General features: G+C 42.9%; 1 protein-coding gene across 1 annotated transcript in view; it reads left to right on the forward strand.

The window, feature by feature from the left end:
- Window positions 1–23,182, forward strand: part of LOC126160953 (uncharacterized) — a 229,435-nt gene that overhangs the window by 79,199 nt on the left and 127,054 nt on the right. The window contains exons 3-4 of the mRNA XM_049916944.1: window positions 272–444; window positions 16,184–16,311. Of these exons, the coding sequence (XP_049772901.1) occupies window positions 272–444; window positions 16,184–16,311 (301 nt within the window). The remainder of the gene's footprint in view (window positions 1–271; window positions 445–16,183; window positions 16,312–23,182) is intronic.

Raw genomic sequence — 23,182 nt, forward strand, 5'->3', positions numbered from 1 at the left:
TTCCTCATGTTTAGGTTGTTCAACTTGACAACTCATTTCTTTTATCTTGCGTACACATTGTTCGTTTGTTTTGTTGACATAGTCTTCCTGTGAAGATGGTCGCTACGACCGAAACCGGCAGAGGATAAAGAAAAAATCTGATAAATTTGTACATCTGATGGCAAACATGTATTTGTTCCAATTCTGACAGCTGTATCGAGTCCCCTCGTCAAAATGTTTGTTTTAGATTAACATTTGCTACAGCAAGTCACTCTCCATTTTATTTTGAAAGGTTGGACGATACGGATTGGAACGAAGAAACACTGGCAACGGATCACCTGAGGCGTCCTGTTCTCTCGCAGTTACTACGCGCTCTTCGCCAAATCATGAAAGCTGTAAGTGCCAGGAGAGGATGTGCCGACCAGCACGACTGGAATTTTCGTCAGCGGCACCTGAATAAAAGTGGTGAGTATCACATTTGTATGTTCCTTTGGTTGCAGGCCCTCTCGGCGAATTCCTGTGATAAAGTCTTCTCGAGTTGTGAGCCAAGCTGTGCCGTTGTCTTGATGCAGCTTTCGATGAGTTTCCTATTGGTCGCTTCAGTTGAGCATGGCGAGTGAGAAAATTGCCCAAATGTTGCGACAACATGACGGCAGGTCTCGCCTGATAACTCGAGAATGTTTGAGCAAGTCTCTTAATGTCACATAAAGTGTGATGTGCTCGTTAATGTATACTGTCAAGAAAATCTCACGCAGGTGACTGGAGGTTGTGTCGAAGCTGACGACTCTCTCCTAATCAAAGAATATAAGAAACAATAACTTAGAACTAACTAATAAGCACACGAGAGGAAAAGAGCAATGTCTACTGATAAAGCACGCATTATGTTTCATAATCAACACTAATCTTGAGGACAAACTTCTATTGATGTCAGTTCAGGACATCAGACAAAATATTAGTGACCTTCGAGTAGCGATCGCCCCAATACCGCAGCACAGCACACTGCCCGTACCACTGATGAAGGCCTGCGTTCGACGACGCAGGGAGTTGACAGGTTTGTCCAGAACGACCGTCTCCAGCTGGAGTCACTCGCTAGATCCCACGGAGCTTCCGAATTTCTGGGATGTTGACTGCCACGTTTCACATGCCTGTCCTAGACATCTTCTGTGAGAATATGATCGGATGATTTAGCGGGCTAGTCGAGATGCGATAGCGTGCCTAACTAGTCGTCCAACCAGTAACGTATCTTTACATCCCTGTGGACACAACTGTTGTGTTAAAAAGCAGGAGTGTGCACGGCATACACAACATGAAGGTGTCGTAGATATCAGGAATTAAAGTTATTGCGTGATGTGAATTTATGTAGACTGCATGCGGACAAAACTTCTACGCAAAGCTCCGAAACGTCACTGTGGAAATGGCGAAAGTGCAGAAAGCTGCTGCCATTTTCTTACGAAATTGCCAGCCGTGGTGGCCGAGCGGTTCTAGGCGCTACAGTCTGGAACCGTGCGACCGCTACGGTCGCAGGTTCGAATCCTGCCTCGGGCATGGATGTTTGTGATGTTCTTAGGTTAGTTAGGTTTAAGTAGTTCTAAGTTCTAGGGGACTGATGACCTCAGATGTTAAATCCCATAGTGCTCAGAGCCATTCTTACGAAATTGATAGAGCTTTGAGGCCATGTGGTGCCCTGACGCACTCATGCCTTGAGTTTATATGGTTCACTACACAACATTAACCCCAGAAGAACAGGCAACATGAAAATTAAGAATAAACACCTTATTCTTAGAGACAGTTTAATATGGATTACAAAGCACACTGGAGTTTGGCACATTTAGTTTATTTATTTACCAACAGAGAACTCGGCTTTGTACGGTTATTTGTTTTTCCAGGCTTCTATTAGTCCATCTTCTCCTCCCTGTCTCTCTGCCTATCTCCTTCCACCCATTCTCTCTGCCCACCTTTACATCTCCCCATCTCTGTGCATCCCCTCCCTCTTCTGTCTGTCTATCACTTCCTCTCCCTTCTCTCTGGCCATCTCCCTCTCACCCCTCAATCTCTTCATCTCTTCCACAATCTTTCTCTGTCCACCTCCTTATCCTTCCTCCTCCTATTCACCTCCTCCATCTCTCAGCTCAGCTATGCCCGTCGGCATGTATAGCCTCTGGAACCCATTCTGACGCTATCCACACAACACACCAGTCATTAATTCAGCCTAGATGTCAAGCATTACCAGTCCTTTTCGTTCTCACCCCTAGTGGAGCGAGGTGTTTCATACCCCGCAGTATTTGTTTCCAGACAACAGTATTATGTGTACCAAGTTAGGCTGAAATCAATCCAGTGGTTTATGGATATGGAACACACACACATACATCTATTTTATATATGTATGATGGTCAGAAACAGTTTGAAAATTTTGAAAGGGTGTTTCAGAGGAGGTTGTTCTGAGAAATAATTATTAAGAGAAAATTCGATGCGTTTCGCCGTTTTCCAGTTAATTAGCATTGTAGTTAGCCAATCAGGTCGTCTCACGTGCAAATTCAAGCAGTCTCACAGAGGTTTTCGTTTCCTCCGACCGAAAAAACGTAGCTTTTGCTCGCTTATGTTTAGTTTCTCACTTCCAAAAAACTATAGTGTTGTGCAGTGTCTCTGTTATATAGGGTGTTACAAAAAGGTACGGCCAAACTTTCAGGAAACATTCCTGACACACAAATAAAGAAAAGATGTTATGTGGACATGTGTCCGGAAACGCTTAATTTCCGTGTTAGAGCTCATTTTAGTTTCGTCAGTATGTACTGTACTTCCTCGATTCACCGCCATTTGGCCCAATTGCAGGAAGGTAATGTTGACTTCGGTGCTTGTGTTGACATGCGTCTCATTGCTCTACAGCACTAGCATCAAGCACATCAGTACGTAGCATCAAGGGAATAGTGTTCATCACGAACGTGGTTTTTCAGTCAGTGCAATGTTTACAGATGCGGAGTTGGCAGATGCCCATTTGATGTATGGATTAGCACGGGGCAATAGCCGTGGCGCGGTACGGTTATATCGAGACAGATTTCCAGAACGAAGGTGTCCCAACAGGAAGACGTTCGAAGCAATTGATCGGCGTCTTAGGGAGCACGGAACATTCCAGCCTATGACTCGCGACTGGGGAAGACCTAGAAAGACGAGGACACCTGTAATGGACGAGGCAATTCTTCGTGCAGTTGAGGATAACCCAAATGTCAGCGTGAGAGAAGTTGCTGCTGTACAAGGTAACGTTGAACACGTCACTGTATGAACAGTGCTACGGGAGAACCAGTTGTTTCCGTACCATGTACAGCGTGTGCAGGCACTATCAGCAGCTGATTGGCCTCCACGGGTACACTTCTGCGAATGGTTCATCCAACAATGTGTCAATCCTCATTTCAGCGCAAATGTTCTCTTTACGGATGAGGCTTCATTCCAACGTGATCAAATTGTAAATTTTCACAATCAACATGTGTGGGCTGACGAGAATCCGCACGCAGTTCTGCAATCACGTCATCAACACAGATTTTCTGTGACCGTTTGGGCAGGCATTGTTGGTGATGTCTTGATTGGGCCCCATGTTCTTCCACCTACGCTCAATGGAGCACGTTATCATGATTTCATACTGGATACTCTACCTGTGCCGCTAGAACATGTGCCTTTACAAGTACGACGCAACATGTGGTTCATGCACGATGGTGCTCCTGCACGTTTCAGTCGAAGTGTTCGTACGCTTCTCAACAACAGATATGGTGACCGATGGATTGGTAGAGGCAGACCAATTCCATGGCCTCCACGCTCTCGTGGCCTCAACCTTCTTGACTTTCATTTATGGGGGCATTTGAAAGCTCTTGCCTACGCAACCCCGGTACCAAATGTAGAGACTCTTCGTGGGCGTATTGTGGACGGCTGTGATACAATACGCCATTCTCCAGGGCTGCATCAGCGCATCAGGGATTCCATGCGACGGAGGGTGGATGCATGTATCCTCGCTAACGGAGGACATTTTGAACATTTCCTGTAACAAAGTGTTTGAAGTCACGCTGGTACGTTCTGTTGCTGTGTGTTTCCATTCCATGATTAATGTGATTTGAAGAGAAGTAATAAAAAGAGCTCTAACATGGAAAGTAAGCGTTTCCGGACAGATGTCCACATAACATATTTTCTTTCTTTGTGTGTGAGGAATGTTTCCTGAAAGCTTGGCCGTACCTTTTTGTAACACCCTGTATAGTCTGTCACAATTTTTCTTTGGGAATGCTTGCGAAAAGCGGGAAATCACGGTTTGAGTCCCAACCTGGAACCAATTTTCATTTGTTCTGAAATATTCTACAAGTGATACTGAAACACAATCGCAATTTGCGAGGTCATGCTTACGAAAGAGGCGCATTTTACCTGGTAATGAGAGCTGAACAAGTGGTAACTCGTGGACTCAAAAGATGTATATTCATTACCGCACTTTATCGTGCGCATATGCCAGAATTAGCGCACGCAACAACTTGATTGGATAACTTCAATGCTGTAAAACTCGCAAACGGTGCAAAGTATCGAACTTCTTCCTTAAGAATTATTTCGATAGATCCTTCCCTGCAACACTCTTACAAGATTTTCAGGCTGTTTCAGACCACCCATATATAGATTTATGTATGTATTTCAGCTTGCACATTTACGGTATTGATGCTCGTGTTGACTGGCACCGCTTCTCATGACTGCTGCTTGCACTGCTTCTCGTGACATTGTTGCTTGCAAGTCATTAATGTTATCTGAGACTGTGCGGGCACGTTCTGGTACAGAAAGTGCATCTGTTGCTGTTGGCAAACGACTGTGCACTCGCTGTAGACATTGTTGTAAATTACGTTAAGGTGACAGGCTATATAAGTAACCACACAGTCGCTCGCTTGGCGTTAAGGCGTGTTTGTATACGGCTTCCTACTACGTAAAATCAGCTTTATGATGTAGAAACTGACTACAATTGTCACATCATAATCACACTCAAATCTAAATCCGAAAGAAAGAAACTGACTAAAATTTTGCAAGTTGTAACCACACTGAAACCCAAATCCGAAAGCTGGGTCGTTAATGAAAGACAACATTACGCCCTGAAGCATTTTCATTAAGAACACCAATATCCAGTCAGAACGGAACTGATCCTCTTAGTGGGGAGCACAGTTATTTACACAAACTTTGAACATTCCGGAAAGCTAGTATCTGTGCAACCACCGAACATTTCAGATGTAGAAACATTACAAAAATAAGATAGTTCAAGAACTTTCCAGAAATGATAAATACGTCATATTGGGCCCAGCGACTGGCAACACGCCAGCTAGTGGTGCTGGCATTACATTACATTAATACTTGTTCCGTAGATAATGAACACGACACTTTGTAGTGATGTGGAACATGTCAGTTTAACATAAGTCTTCATCACACAGGTTTTAATTTTTTACTATTTTTGTTTTGTTTTATTTTATTTTTACAGTTACTCCTTTATATCTAGAAATTCGTCTATTGAGTAGGAGTTGCCGTTCAGAAACTCTTTTAATTTGGTTTTTAAATATTGGTTGGCTAACTGTCAGTCTTTTAATGCTATCTGGCAAATGACCAAAGATATTTGTGGCAGCATACTTCAACCCCTTTTATGTCGAAGTTGGATTTAACAGAGAACAGTGAAGATTATACATCCTTCTAGTGTTGTAGCTATGCACTTCGCTATTACGTTTGAATTAGGATGGATTATTAATAAGAAATTTCAGTAGTGAATATACGTCTTTCGAAGGTACTTCGAACATCGTCAGTTCCTTAAGTAAATGTCTACAAGGTGATCCTGGGCGCGCTCCGGCTATTATTATGATTATATGCTTTTGTATAATGAATACTTTTTCTCTTAATGATGAATTACTCCAAAATATGATGCCATATGAAAGAAGTGAATGAATCACCAACATTAGCAATAACCCTAATAGCATAAGTAGTTAAACCTAACTCTTCCAGCAGATCGTGAATGTGTTTTTTTTCCAATTCAGCTTCTCATAAATGTATACGCCCAGAGATTTTGAATATTCTGCCTTAGCAACAGATTCCTGTAGAGAGTTTATATTTATCAATGGTGTTAGGCCATTTACTGTAGAGAATTATGTACACTGTGTTTTCCCAAAATTTAGTGAGAGTCCATTTGTAGCATTGGCCCCTCTATGGAGAAAGAGCAACATGCTGCTTCAGATCTTCACATTGGAACCGACTAGTGCACCTTGGCTCTAGATCTTGTCACTGGTCTTCTGAAAGGCAATGATGATGGATTCTCACATCCTGGTCGAGCTGTTACATTCTCTTCACTATGATGAGCATCAAAGGTAACTCTTACTATGGAAGCTTCACGTTCTCGCTTCACTTTGTTGAATGCGAATGTCGCCACATCAGCATAAATTAAGAACATATCTGCCAACATCTTATTAAAGCATTCGTGGGAGCGTCTCTCTGTGGATGATAGGCAGTTGTCATCCTGTGGGTGAAGTCACAACATGAAACTACTTCTGATACTAGCCTCGACTAGATATCTTTTTACGATCAGAAATCATCACACAGGATTGTCTGTGCTTCAGAATGACGTCTTCTACGAGGAATTTTGCAATTTACAGAGCTTCGGTATTTGACACAGCTTGCATGCAGGGTACAGACTATTATCCATCGATTCCCATTTGTCGACTTCCAGTTTGGTGTAATGGCGCTGCTGCAGGCGCGATTGGTACGAGATATGCTGGAGGTAATTGTAGCATGTATTTTCATTGTTGACATGCCTTACAGTGGCTCATATAGTGTCTAATGGATCTGTAGAGACGTTGCCGGTTATACGTGCATCTAGTTTGGTCCAGAGTCTTCATGACTCCAGGTAACCAGATGTTGGAATGTTGTGAGAACACTTCAGGATCGCTGGCAGCAAATGCGCTAGGATGATGAGCAACCATTTCTCCCTCATTGGGTCATAGTTCCTCTTATACCGCACGAACGCCAATTAGTCACACAAAAACCACACTAAATCGATCCAGGCAAATGCCGGGATGGTTCCTTTGAAAGGGCACGGCCGACTTCCTTCCCCGTCCTTCCCTAATCCGATGAGACCGATGACCTCGCTGTCTGGTCTCCTCCCCCAAAAAATCCAATCCAATCCAAAAACCACACTCCTCCTTCATATACCAATCCGTACGAACTTCATTGCACAAACTATCGCCATCCACACTATTTACTTCAGTCCTCCCTAAATGTTCTGTTATTTATTCCACACATTTCGCTGGTTCACTACCCACAGCATGCACAACTTTACTATTTTCCCCCTCCAAATTATCGACACTTGCAGCTTCAGCAAAATTACACATCAATTCACGGTAAACACTTTATCTTCCTGAAATAATACGCTGATGCCTAAGCCATCATCACCATAAATATCCACCTCAGCAACCTTATCTATTGATACACCGTTTAAATCGCTACAAATTCACATCAGAAACCTCACTTTCCCCAGTCGACCAATTAACTTTACGTGAACCATACAGAACTTTATCCTCCGCCAATACATTACACAGATTGCTGCTACCTTGTTGTACAATTTTGGGGCTTCCAGACTTGCTAGCTTCCGCTGTGATCGGACAAAAATCAGCACACACTACCGTTTCTACACACTTTTCATCCAGATTAACAATCGATCCTACTTTACATACATTCTCACATTCACAGTCTGACAAACGTCTAAAGATCCACACATTCATCAATAAGTTCCGTTTCGCCTTCATTCGTGACTAGAAACGCTCAAATTCCTTCCTCCGAAGTATCAATGCCAGTAGCTTTTACATCACTACATAAATTATCATTACTCTGTTCCTTTATACAGGAATCATCTACCTCCTTCGATACAGTTTCAACTTCAACTGCTGGCGAGACCAACGCTACGCCTCCCTTAGTAATATCGACGCTTACCGCCGAAACACAATCACCCTCACTTGCAGCTGGCGAGGCCAAAGCTACGCCTCCTTCACTAACATCGACGCTTTTCGCTGACTCACACATACTTGTTACTACGACACCTTCCTTACTGCAATTGCTGCTATTTGCTAATACCTCTTCAGAACTCTCCACATGCCGCGCGGGATTAGTCGAGCGGTCTAGGGGGCGCTGCAGTCATGGACTGTACGGCTGGTCCCGGCGGAGGTTCGAGTCCTCCCTCGGGCATGGGTGTGTGTGTGTGTGTGTGTGTGTGTGTGTGTGTCCTTAGGATAATTTAGGTTAAGTAGTGTGTATGCTTAGGGACTGATGACCTTAGCAATTAAGTCCCATAAGATATCACACACATTTGAACATTTGGAACTCTCCACAAGATTTGCTTTCACAAAATTCATCTCCTCTTTAACTTCTTTTTGAACCACTGAATCTTTCCATTCATCACCATTCACACACTCATTCATTACACATTCATAACTTACATCATACCCCACAAATTTATTCCCATTACTTTTACTGAAATCTCTCACCAATCTATGCTTCCGCCGTTCGCGCCTGCTTTTATTGGAAGAGCCACTTATATAGCCTTCCTCTTTAGCATACTCCATACTACATATTTGGTGCCTTTCTCCAAACCTATCAACATTTCTACCATTACCATTATCTCTAGTCCTTTTCATCGCCTGTTTAGATCGCAATCCTCGGACCTGAGATGTGGCCAACATCAGTTTCCCGACCGGCTGTTACGCGACTGCACTTCGCGCGAATTTCTCCCGTCAAAACTGCGTTCTTTACTCGGATCCCGTTCACGGAAGTTATCACTCCTGTCCGTTCTTCGGCCATTCCAGCTACTATCTCCCTGAGAATTCCTTTGATTTCTCTCACGATTTTTATTCTGGTGGTGATTATTTGGATTCCCATTTTGATAACTACCACCCGGTCTGCTCTGAGGTTTGAACTTCAAAGCCCTCTCTAACTTCTCCACAAACTCTAGAAATTCGTCCACGGAATCACATGGACTACAGACAAGATCCCACTGCAAATCTTCAGGTTATCGCCTTTTTAACGTAGTGATTTCCGTTAAAACCCAAACGGATTTTTCACGTGCATAAGTTTGCCAAGTTCGCGTTTGCAAAAATCTATCATTGTCCCATTACCGTACCTGTAACTCAGCCCCTTTATGAATTCATTTTGGATCCACGTCTGTTTTGCCTCGCTCCAAAATTTGTTCAAAAATCACTTTTCGAACTCTTCGTACGATTCGCACTAACTACATCTAACATTTGCCCAAGACTGTGGGTCTCCCTCCAAATGCCGTTTAACGTATTTTATTTTCGCTTCGTCCAACATGCCGCGAACAAAAGCGTCCCTACACGCAGCCAAGAAATTTACTGGGTGATATCTTCCGTCATCTGTGTAACATTTCACAGCTCTGGTATTTGCCCAAGGGATATTTGTAACCGCCATGGCTTGTTGGGAGGCTAACGAATTTAAATCATTTTTTATCTGTCGCAATTGTTTCTTAAATTTATTTTCACTAGTGATACTGGACTCTATTTTATCTTGAATTTTGCCCATTTCTTTCTCCCCATCACCCACACGATTGGCAATGTCACTAATTGCTACATTTACATCGCTTTTGTGAGCATCTTGCGCTTTTATACAGTCGCTTAGCTTGTCCCCACGTTCTGTTTGTATCTTATCCATTTTTTCCCCAAGATCTATTTTAATGTATCATCAATTGCTTTTTCAAGGTTACCCATAATTTTTTCAACTTCCTCTTTCACAGTGGAACATATTTCAGTTCGCATTGTACCCATATCAGTCCGAATTGTATCCGTAACTGTTTGCAATGTGCCCATACCTGTTTGCAATGTACCCATATCTGTTCGGAGTGCACTGATATTATTTGCCATTCCCTGGATCATTTACATTAGCTGAGACATCATATTTCCCCCACATTCATTCTCCTTGCCTCAATTCCTACTAGGTACACTTTCGCTCTCTGATTTCGGACTAACCTGCTCACTTCCGTTTTCAGAATTACAAATACTAGGTGACTATTTTATAATTGCAAGATCGATAAGTGGAGCTAAAACTCCAGAAACAAGCACTATCTCTCTATTTGCGCAAGCATCTGATCTGAGATGGTTCCCTCTGCCACGGTGTTGCCGTCGGTTGTAGTGGAAGTGTACATTGAAGACTACCGTGGGCTACTCGAAGAAGCTGACATGGTCCGTCCGCCTCTGGAGAAGTCGCCTGACGTAATTGTAGCTGCCGCCGGTTACCGCCTGTTCCAACCGTCTTCGATACAGCTTTCCGTTAAATGCTCTAACCGCTACTGCTCCCTGCACTCAAATTATTTACACTCTGAGCCCCCACGAAAATTGTCTTTAAAGTGATAGATTAGGACCTCTATCGATAGCATGTGTTAATTGTGAAAACTGTTGCGTAATTTCACTATTTCCAGAGACCTACTTGCGCAAGAAAAACCCGATCTCACACTGTGTTTTCTAAGAGGTTCACTCTACAGAATTCTGTACTGGTTTTGCAAAGGTTTTTACACTTTGCATAGTACGATGAATAACAGACAGCAAAGGCATTACCACTTTGCAGGGTACAAATCCCAGACGAGCCCCCAATTGCGGGCGTTCAAATAAACTACGCACCCTCTGATTCAACGGTGAAACATTAAAAGTTTTGGCTGGTGTCGTTGTCTAGGGACTGGGATACGCAGTTGCCGCATTACAGGCCAATTCCTGCTGAGTCTACAGTATACGATAAGAATCCACACGTGAATCGAATGGTAGAAGGTTTCTATCACTTGCCAATTGCGAATTATGAATGTAACATATAAATTTATAAATGAAAGATTGCAATTAAATAAAATCTGCAGGTACTATCTTAACGACTTTAAATGATGAGTACGACAGTATAAGTTTTGAGAATGTGATATAATTCTGCAAAACACTTATTGATGTCGATGGTACAGCAATTAAATAAAATATAAGTTGTGATTCTTGAGTTTGTCCCGGCGTATTTGATAATCAAAATATCCACGGGTGTGCTGCCGGTCTACAGTGTCCAACGGGCACAATATTTCGGCGATCATACATGTCGCCATCATCAGGTGAACTGACGGACTGAGCTCCTGTGAACGTGCCGGCATGGAGATCCGTACACTATGGCTGCTCAGAGGGAACTGAGCAGCCATAGTTCCCTCTGAGCAGCCGTAGCGTACGGATCTCCGTGCCGGCACGTTCACAGGAGCTCAGTCCGTCAGTTCACCTGATGATGGCGACATGTATGATCGCCGAAATATTGTGCCCGTTGGACACTATAGACCGGCAGCACACCCGTGGATATTTTGAAAATATAAGTTGAATAACAGGGAAACAATAGATTCCTACTGCACGAACGACAATATAGCTCGAGAGATATTCACTTCGAAACGCGTGTTACGTCTTCACTGTAGAAGCCACGGAAATCTCACATGTCCACAAGTCGGCACTCCGAGGTATTCCTGTCTGTCGCGACCACGCTCAAACCGCTCCACACTCTGCAAGCCTCTCTGCGACTCCCCGCCCGTCGCGCCGCCGCGTCCAGCACTTTCCGTCCTGTGCCACTCCCGTGTCGGCTGCCGTCCTCTCCAGAACTGCCCCCTGTTCCCAACTGTCTCACCATTAACGAGCGCTGTGATTGGCTAGAGCGCTCCCTCCATGTCTCCAATCCAACGTACACTCACAAACATATTTAAACACACACGAAATACTGGATTTACATTTAAATAACTTGAAATTAAATAAATATTCCTACGGCTGGACCATAAACACGCTCTAACACACATTATTAGATACATAAACAAATCAAATAAACATATATCAAAGGGATAGAACAAAAGGTAGGCCAGCAGCCTAATGTCTCTGTGCTTTCTAAAACACAGTAAATAATTGACGAGTTTCTTCATAAATAGCATATATCGGATATTAACAAAGACATAGATGAATCAATATATTTATAAGCATGCTGCTACCGTTTTTTCGTGTAACTGTGGAGTACTTATGTCCTGATACGATCGATACTAATTGGCCACATTGACCTCCAATAAGTTATGTACTGTTCAAGTTACATGCCTGTAATTCATACCAATTTAGGTTTACACTAATAGGTTTCTAAAGACACGTAGATCGGAGAAATGGGATGAACCGTTTAGATTTTGGAAATTCGTTGCTGGGTGTTACTTGCGTAATTTATCGTCAGATACTTATCTCATCATCATCATCATCATCATCATTTAAGACTGATTATGCCTTTCAGCGTTCAGTCTGGAGCATAGCCCTCCTTATACAGTTCCTCCATGATCCCCTATTCAGTGCTAACATTGGTGCCTCTTCTGATGTTAAACCTATTACTTCAAAATCATTCTTAACCGAATCCAGGTACCTTCTCCTCGGTCTGCCCCGACTCCTCCTACCCTCTACTGCTGAATCCATGAGTCTCTTGGGTAACCTTGCTTCTCCCATGCGTGTAACATGACCCCACCATCTAAGCCTGTTCGCCCTGACTGCTACATCTATAGAGTTCATTTCCAGTTTTTCTTTGATTTCCTCATTGTGGACACCCTCCTGCCATTGTTCCCATCTACTAGTACCTGCAATCATCCTACCTACTTTCATATCCGTAACCTCAACCTTGTCGATAAGGTAACCTGAATCCACCCAGCTTTCGCTCCCATACAACAAAGTTGGTCGAAAGATTGAACGGTGCACAGCTAACTTAGTCTTGGTACTGACTTCCTTCTTGCAGAAGAGAGTAAATCGTAGCTGAGCGCTCACTGCATTAGCTTTGCTACACCTCGCTTCCAGTTCTTTCACTATGTTGCCGTCCTGTGAGAATATGCATCCTAAGTACTTGAAACCGTCCACCTGTTCTAACTTTGTTCCTCCTATTTGGCACTCAATCCGTTTATATTTCTTTCCCACTGACATTACTTTCGTTTTGGAGATGCTAATCTTCATACCATAGTCCTTACATTTCTGATCTAGCTCTGAAATATTACTTTGCAAACTTTCAATCGAATCTGCCATCACAACTAAGTCATCCGCATATGCAAGACTGCTTATTTTGTGTTCACACATCTTAATCTCATCCAGCCAGTCTATTGTTTTCAACATATGATCCATAAATAATATGAACAACAGTGGAGACAGGTTGCAGCCTTGTCTTACCCCTGAAACTACTCTGAACCATAAACTCAATTTACCGTCAACTCTAACTGCTGCCTGACTATCCATGTAAAGACCTTTAATTGCTTGCAAAAGTTTGCCTCCTATTCCATAATCTTGTAGAACAGACAATAACTTCCTCGTAGGAAGATACTTATCTTTAAAGTAATAAATATATTGAAAATCTGATTACACCATCAGAATCGTCGTGCAAATAATGGTAATGAACATGTTTCTTTTCTACACGAACTGTGAAATGTCTGCTATTGTGGTTTAAAAAAGTCTGCCATCTTTGACACTCCCACAAGAGACTTCTCCTTAATCGACACAAAGCACTGTCGCCGTCACAGTGTCAACATGGAATTCCCAGCCGCACCACGCGTGGGCCCCGGCTAACGCTCGGCACCACGTGCTCCAGCTACTGTGCGGCACCACGCGGTTGCTAGCGAGCCGCGGCTTTGTCGAGCGTCCTGTGCGGCCGCCCCGACTCCAAACATAGAATATTTCCAGGGCGCCACAGCTCATTACCTCACAATGTGACTATAAAAGTTGCCACAACTACACTTGAATTTACACTGCCTAGTGAAAGTGTGTGGGTAGGCCACTGGCTGAACGTCTGTTCCTGCTTTTTCTTAAAGCGAAAGAATTGAAATCTGGCTGCTGCGACCTGAATCCGCTGTTCGTTATACTGACTTAATGCACTTACTACTTCATCACAGGAGAGTGCGTCGGGAGACGACCTAAGGAAGAGGTTTTGAACTAAGCGAAACACAGGAGTTCTCGCGACAGACAGGAAATAATAAGATTTCACAGTACCTTGAATTCGAGGGTCTGGACAGTGGGCGTTGAACTGGATGAGATATTCGAGCCATTGCTCTTCTTTTTCATCCGAGTCCTGAAATGGTGGAATTTTGGTTGGGCAGCCGAAGCAGTTTGTGCAGCAAGCAACAATAGACAGCAACGTGGCGATTTGTTGGTTCTGAAAATGAAAAACCCGATTTAGTTCTAGAGAGCAGGAGCAGTCTTTGGCTGAGGCGCAGGAACTGTGGGTGAAGGGGGTGGGGCAGCCATTCTAACGCTAACAAGTTACAGCAAAATATGAAAAGACAAATAGAAAAGCAATGTGCAAAGCACCTGAAAAGAGAAATAGATTAGTTCTGCAGCTCCCCTCCTGTAAAACACGCAACAAAAAGAACAAATTATCAAATAGAATCACTGTAACGACAGCTCCCCTGGAGCGACAGAGAACACATGAAAAGCACACAAAACTTGTTGATCAGACTTAGCGCCACTTGTTGTGGCTGAGCGCTCTTGTAATGTTTTGTGGTTCCTGCCTGGATGAGGAGCGGGTGGTATGATAGGTGGGTGGCCGGTTTCCTCTCATTACAACACGAAATGTAAGCGTGGTTAAAGTACACTTTATTATAGGAACCAGCCGGCCGCTGTGGCAGAGCGTTTCTAGGCACTTTAGTCCGCAACCGCGCAACTGCTGCGGTCGCAGGTTCTAATCCTGCCTCAGGCACGGATGTGTGTGATGTCCTTAGGTTAGTTAGGTTTAAGTAGCTCTAAGTCTTAGGGGACTGATGACCTCAGATGTTAAGTCCCATAGTGCTTAGAGCCATTTGAACCATTTGAACAGGAACCAACAGAGCACTTATATTCAATGATGTCCAATCTGAAGTTCTGCGGTTAACAGAAATCAATTATTTGACTTCTGTTAACCACAGAACTCCAGATTGGACATCATGAACTAATTCTTGAATCTTGTCTGTGTCCATATCACAACTACATACAGTGACTAACTGAGCCTTGCAAGGCTCGTGTTCATGCCGTTTATTGTTTGTCATTTCCTATTACTACCGCCTCGTCTTCTTCTGCCATTCACTGGCGTCACTAACTTCCTGCCTTACTTGCCCGTGAGCGGCAGCAGCCGGGCGTATCGAAAAGTGCACTGTCTTACCATCTCTGGAGTGACCGGAAGTATTTCCGGGTCGTCGTGTGTATGGCAGTCAGTTGGAGACGGACCAGCAGTGCAGCCGGGATGCAGCAGCAGTGGATTCGGGGACGGAGCGCTGGGAGGTGTCGACAGAAAGTGCTCGCCGACCGCTGGCGACACACATCAACTCTCCGACGGAGGGAGATTGGAGCGGGACGACCGTTGGTTGGTCGTTCGGTCGGTTGTCTTATCGGCCAACGTATATTTGGTCCTTTCACCGTTTCCTTGCCTGGGAAGTCGGCCGGTTGGCTCGGAACAGCTAGGAAGTCACCGTCGCGCGGAGTCGGGCCAGAGCCACTGGCGGCGGGCACGCACGGTCGGAGTGTGAGGTGCTGCGAAGTTCGTCACCCACCGATCTTGGACATCAGACTTGAGTCCTCACTTAACCTAGTATCAAGCCTCAGCTATTTACATTTCTTAGTTTGATCCTGGTTCTCACTTTTGGGACATTCCCGTGAGCAACAACGTGTGTATTTCAAGTCGATTAAGATTCCAGGCGTCTTCCTGTGGAGTTTAACTTAATTTATTCCCTGTTAATTTGACCAGTGGTATCTTCTGCCTTGTGGCCGTTGATGTTCCGGTTACCTGCCCTGGTCGGTGACGTAATTTTAGGCAGTGCATTTTCCTCGCCATGCTGTTGCTGTCCAGTACGTCGTGTAGTTCGACAGCTGTGGTGTTGTTGGTCGTTGTGGGCGCCAATATTCTGTGTGTCGTTGGATTGAATCTTGTGGCCGTTTTCCTGGTTGCGTGGAGAGGAACTGATCTTGTTCATTGGTCGGTCGGCTGGTGTATGAGTTTGGTAACGTTCCGCCAAGCTCTCCACGCTGTAACTCTTTCCATTTCTGACAGTGTAAATTGATCTGATTTCAAAAAGTAAAATCTGCTTTCATAGGCTCTGTGAGCTGGTGGAGGCGGAAAGTGAATGTTGTACATCTGCAGAAATCTGTTCCACTCGATTCTCCACTAGTATGTTATTTGTCTTCTTGTGCAGAATTCGAGGCTGATTACTCGGTCTACCTGGAGCACCTGGCAAACTACACGAAGGACATTGCGCACCTGATCTCACTTGGTGTGACGCATACCTCACAAGTGTTCGTTCCCCTCGCATTCGAACACATGGTAAGTGTTGTTACACAGCGATCGTAATTACAGTATTTAATATGCAATAGTTGAATAAATTTTTGTGTGCTGTTGTGTATGGCGTAAAGAAAAGTCTCATCCATCTTTCTCCACCGAGTTTTTGTAATTTACTGTAAACTCAGCTGCAACTGATTATGCAAGGAGCTCTCACGTTTCGTTTCAGTTAAACTGCCAGATAATTGTATACGTTCTTGAAATAATCACTGATGACAATCACTGTGTTGATACCAAATTACTCAGCATACTGCTAAGAAGTACTCTTCTTTTCAGAATGGAGACCGATATATTCTTTTAAAACTGATGGATAAAGCTGATGGGTAAAGCTACAATAATTATCACAATTTGGACGAAAGAAAGTGACACAGTAGATGCACACAATAAAAACATACGTAAGTTCGCAGTTTCACAAATACAATGGATCTGGCCATAATAGGGTCCATACACAGTCTGGAGTAAAAGCTAATGTATTATAATCGATGTTTTGAACTGCAGGCGCATGTTTATAGCGGATCGGTGGTTACAGGGGCCACCAGGTGATGTGAGATGCACTCTGGGGGCGTGGCTGCTTCCCAGAGCTTGCGGTGAAAACTTGCACATGGCTGTGCCACTAGTGATGAGTTCTATAAGTACTAGTCGATATCTGACAGCTGTGATGGGTCAATGTTGCTACCGAACCACTTACAGCATTCCTCCCTCCCCACCCATTCAACAAGGAGGCGGCACTTATGGGCTTAATTGGTCAAGCTTTTATCAGTCTCGCTTTTGCATGTGGAGACACTACTGCTGCTGCTGCTCTCCATAATTCTGTTAAATGTCGCCTTGGAGAGTGTAATGTGAAAGACACAAAGCAACAACCCTGGGGGAACACTGTTTAATAGAGTGACTCAGGAGCTTGCATATGCTGATGATATTGAGTTGTTATCCAGGAGGAAACAGGACCTGGAAGAAAAGCTGGAAAAGGTAGGAAGATATTGTGCAGAGATGGGGCTGACCATTAATCAGTCAGTGACCAAGTATATGTTAACATCTAGGAAAAGATATAGTGAAGGAGGAAGAAGCATAACTTTGAATGGAAAAGAATATGAACACTGTGAGAGCTTTAAATATCTTGGTTCCCTGAGAATAATGTTAGGAGACAAGAAATTCATGCAAGGATTGCAGCTGGTAACTGGAGCTACTTTGCGCTGGTTAAAGTGTTTAAAGCAAGGAGCCTCAGTAGGAATCTGAAGCTGATGGTGTATCTTACAGTAGTTAGACCTGTGGTATGAATGGTTCGGACACCTGGACTATGACACAAAACGATGAGGAGTTGTTGCTAAGATGGGAAAGGAAGATACTTGGGAAAAACAATGGGCCAGTGAATGATAGGAATTTTTGGAGAATCAGAAATAATAAGGAGATCTGAGAGTTGTACAACAAACCAGATATAGTGACTGAAATAAAGAGTAATAGACTGTGTTGGTTGGGACATGTAGGAAGAATGCTGGAGAACAGCACAGTCAAAAAAGTTTTCAAAGGAAAACCCAGTGGATGTCGTAAGTATAAGGGGCAGACCAAGAACTAGATGGCTAGACAGCGTGCAAGAGGACTTCAGTAGAATGGGAGTGAGAAGATGGAGAGCCAAGGCAGTTAGCAGAGAAGAGTGGGCAGAGGTTGTCTGGGAGGCCAAAGGCCTACAAGGGCTGTAGTGCCAAGGAGTAGTAGTGGTAGTAGTAGTAGTAGCAGCAGCAGTATAGAAGTTCCAGTGCTGAGCATGGATTAGAATAATAATAATAGTCATTTATCCTGAAATGTATTAATTTGTTTCCAAACTTTGCAGACGTTTAACTTTCCACACAGTTGTCATAAATGTCTACTGACTTTTGGTTTTTAATCTCTAACCACAAGCACTGAATGTAGCAAATGTGAAAAAAATCAGGTGTTTCAATTGAAAATGTATCCTTTTTGTGTTGTTTATATAGAATGAACCATTAATATGTGTGTTCATCACATCCCTAACAGAATTCACCAAATATCCATTTCCAACCCATCTGATCTAAAATAATCCTCTGGAAGTTAAATAAGTTGTGTCAACATTTGCTCTTATAGAAACTACCACTTTTGGAACAGTTGCTGATTTTATAGGTATTAATGAATTATTGGGAGGTGCTCTATGGTGGTACACATATACCAGTAAATGCACAAGTGAATACATACAACAGGAGTATACTCTTCCTCTGATACATACATTGCAACTGGGGATTAAGAGTGTCTTCTACAGACCATAACTTTAGAAGGTGGCTACCAATTTATTACTTTTGCTTTGTTTTAAATTTATATGAGTTCAAAATTCTAATTTTTAAGTGTGCTGAAAGTTTATTGTAGCAATATAAATACTACCTTGGAATTGAATGTCGGTGGGGGTGGGAAGTCTACGTGAATCACATAGTAACTTGTCATGATTATATATTTCACAGTTTATCTGAAATTTATTGTAACTAACAGTCGCAAACGTCACAAGTATTGCCACTTTCTCTCAAAGGGTTTTTGTCGTGATATTCCAAGCGCCAAAAACGAGCATCTTCTTAGTGTCAAACTAAAAGGTTTGTATGTTGTAGTATATATTAGTAAATTTACAGTTATTAGAATACTTCAATAACATCCAAATGTTTAGTAATCCTGATTAATGGCTCCACCTCAAATCTCCAGCACAGTGGCTAATTTACAAGTATGTGAAATGAGCAAGGTGATAAACACAATAAATTCTATAATGACATACTTTTATTGACTCAGTAAAATTCTTGTAACTACTTAACACATTGGAATAAAGCAAATGTGTGAACAAGATGTAGGTGACATACAATTGGATTGTTCAAATTTTCAGTTGACTTTGTTAGTGTGATATGCTCAACAGTAATGGTACTGTTCAATAGTTATTAATGATTTCATTCTGTTAACTCTGTTATAGATGATTAAAAGATTTTCAGTGTTTACTACAGTGAAACAAACTGACTATTTCTAAGGGATAACGCATGTTCCTAGCTTCACCTAAAATTCAAATCTTTCTCAAATGTTTTGAAATAAGTTAAAACCCAGTTAAATGATGACTTTTGTTTGAGGATGCCAAATATCATTATTGGTACACTCTCCAAAAATACGTTAAGACTAGTGTGGTTTTAGCAATGATTGGAATGTGTAACACGATCTGTTTCTCCTTTCGACTTTGAAAAATTTATCTTCACTGAATAATTCTAGGTCTTGTGATTTCACACATAAGTTATGTTCGGTTTGGAAAGAATCCACCCAGCACTTTTTAGAATCAGTTTCAAATGCACACGTTTCTGTTGCCGTTCCCCACGAAAATTTTGCTGATGGTGTTGTAAACTACTTTACATATAAATATAATTGTAAAGAATTGTGAATGAAGGTTTTTAAAAAAACTACTTTAAGTAAAATCCTTATCGCGTAAGTAGGAACCACCAATAGGTAGACGAATGTTCGTTATCTTTACGGGAGTCATCATTTCGCTCAGATTCTGTGAGTTCGCTGTGGAAATGCGCTGCTTCAGAGGCCTGCGGTATTTGTACTCGATTCCTAAAAACTCACATTTAAAAGCACTCATTTCAGAACACTGTTGCAACGAAGAAGCATCAGCGGTAAAATAGTACTACAAAGACGAAGCAGATGCTGTAAAAGTCACAAAGGAAATGTGGAAAAAACGTAAATACTGCTGCAATGCACACGTACACTACAAAGACGTCCAAGGAAATACGTTAAAAGATACAAATACTGCAAAGAAACAAATACTGCAAAGCAGTAAAACAGTGCTCGCTACTATAATGTGCAAACAAACGCAGTAAACCAAATGGAAGACTATGCACTCTAGGGGAAGATCCCAAAGAATATATATAGCAGCTGCAGAGGGGATGAAAAGGTGGGACTTGTCCCTTACTGTGGAGGGGGGTGAATGGGCGTGAAGTCCTGGCGCTGACGACTGCCGCGGCTGCCGCGCAGCGCAGCCAAGGCGGCGGACCCCCTCGCCGAGCCCCCCACCGGCTGCCGCAGTCCTGCGTGAATTCGAAAGCCTGGGCTGTTTTAAGGGCCTCGTCTCGGGAAGAGTCCGAATACCGCAAAGTCTGTGCACACACTTCCTTACCGTTTGAACATTGGAACAGCCTTCTCGAGTCGTGGGTCGGCATTCGATTTGTGACATATTCGATCTGAGCACGAAAAAGCATTACACATTAAGACCCCGAATGTCAGTGATCCAGTGCTTGTACGATTCTGATTGAAATTTAAAATGCCGGTAAAATTCCAATCTAATTTGCGCCACTCGGGAATGACACCAGTAAACATGTGACAATAGTTTAAAAAGTTCAGCAAAAGACAAACTATTAGGATTTATCGTGAGGAACAAATTATGGTGCAACACCAACACACTATGCGAAGACCCCGAAATAAAAAGATCGTTTTCGATAAGAATCAGTTACATCGTACACTGTGAAATGATGCTTTAGGTGCGTTTCGAAATCTTCAGCGCCGTCGAGCAATCAGGGAAACGGGGGAAATGTCGATGGTGTCACGTTTCTGGCAGCAACGGTGTTAATACTGCTGTGGTAAGGACAGTTGCTGCTGCTGGTGTTCCAGTAGTTGTGTTTGCTGTTCCTGCCGTTGTGGAAGTCACTGCTAAGTAAATTCTGGGTCCATATTGCCTGATATGTCGACGCACTGACAGTTCAAATATACTCGTAGCCACTGTTGCAGTCTGCAGTTATAAGCACAATGTATTTGGCGAAATACACTGACGCAGTACAATACGGTTAACACAAACAGATGCAAGTTTGGAAGAAGAACACAAATGGAAGGAAGCCGACCGGAACAGATACCCTGCGGGCGCTGCTGTTCCCGCGGCCTCCGCCTACAGCTCCGCTTGCAGAGGCGGGGGGGGGGGGGGGGGGTGCATCTCCGGCAGCTGTGTCGGCTCCACATCGTTGTCGCAGACGGTTATAGCATTGGTGACTGTGATAGTTTCACTTCCAAAGAACTGTACAGAGAATGAAATTCAGAGACGTCAGTCACACAAATTTACCTACTTTCAACGTAATTATTTTATCGTGGAGTCATAACGTTATTAAAACTAAAGAACTAGAGGTGTTTATCCAGATCCTACATAGGAATTTCTATCTACAAGAGCCAAAAATATCTTTGCTCTTAAATGAGATCATTCACTCAGTAAATAAGGTCTCACACCATTCTTCTGGTAATACTAGAATGCATGCGATTTGAAGGGAAACATATATTTCAAAGGAAGACAGCTTACAAGCAGATAACGTCCAACAAAGCGCTGAAACTGTTTGCCTGCTTCACAGTGTATGTTTCTCAGCTTCTTGCGAGCTGGTCACTTGTGCGCCACGACGTTCACGAGGAGTATCCTGTCTTCTGGTGTCACCAGCTGTGCTTCTGATGTTTCCAGGCACTCCAGCAAGCGCAAGACTACCACACGAACCACATTTTGTTCACATGATACGCACTGAATCTCGAAACCGAGCTCTTGCAGAGCTAAGGTCCATCGTGCTAATTTCCCATGTCACAATTTACTTACTAACAGGGAGAACCAAGGTCAGTGGTGTGTTACCACTACAGATTTCTAACGGGCTAGATGTCGGCAGAATTTCGTGAATGTGTATGGTACCGCCACTGCTCACTTCTCTGTCACAGGATATTTTTATCCATAGTTTAACATTCTGCTCCAAAAAGCAGTCGTTACCGCACTCTTCTTCTTCGTCGATCTGACACAGGTGTTTCCCATGTTGTAATCAGATTCATCGAAGGCTAAATAAAAAGTTTTGTGAAGACCTGTGTGTAACAATACCACTGTGTTGATTATCGTTGTTTTAATCCATCGAAATGTTTCCTCACAATCTTTCCTACAGGACCACATGCTACGTCTGTTAACTAGGTTGTGGAAGGACTCGTTTTTTAGCACTTGGCAATACAAGTCGCTCAAACGTTGAAAATTTCCAAGTTGCTTCTGGCAACTAGATATCGGAAAACTGTATACCGCCTCCAGATTGTCCCTGTTTGCTTTTATACCTTACGGTGTAATTACATGACCAAAGAGTTTTGTTTCCTGCAGACTGAACTTTGTGTTTCTCAAGTTCAAGTTAGCTTCCGCAATTTCAGATTTTTGAATAATTTCTTCCAACGCTGCGAAATGCACTCTCCATGCAATATTTTTTTGGTGCTCTCCATATGACCGAGTGATACCAGAGGTCTACATTTTTGCTCTGTGTGTTTGAAGTCAAACTGCACTTCCTCAACCTGCTAACCTTACCTGCCCTTATCAGTCATCCAGGAATTCATACACTGGACTTCCATTTGTCATATCTGATTAAGCATTGCAATAACACAAAACTACTTCAGCAGAACATGGTAAAACATCAAATAGATAACACACCACATTTATGAAATAATAATATACTGCTTTGGCTCTATGTCTTCCAATTTGTTTTGTGTACATTACCCACAAGAAATATACAAAACTCTTATTCCTGCACAGCAGAATTCCAGCAGCCTATACGAGAGACTCTAATTCCGACTGGCGATAAACGTTCAGTTACAAAGGGACTCCCATAATAAATCACAATAACACTTCTTCTCTGATTCGGGTCTTGGAATCGAAATGCCAAAGCATTTATGAATTTGCTTGGTATGAAGTTGTAAGATATTCTCCAAGACAATATAAATCTGTCCCCGAAGTCGCAACCAGAAGGCCATTAGCGACGATTTAATACGGCACTGGGAAAGTTCGCAACCAGATAATGAACATTATCTGACTTGCCATCAGCAGGTAGAGAGCTGACGCAATGAC

The sequence above is a fragment of the Schistocerca cancellata genome, unplaced genomic scaffold (assembly GCF_023864275.1).
Source record: "Schistocerca cancellata isolate TAMUIC-IGC-003103 unplaced genomic scaffold, iqSchCanc2.1 HiC_scaffold_1169, whole genome shotgun sequence".
Classification (NCBI taxonomy): Eukaryota; Metazoa; Arthropoda; class Insecta; order Orthoptera; family Acrididae; genus Schistocerca; species Schistocerca cancellata.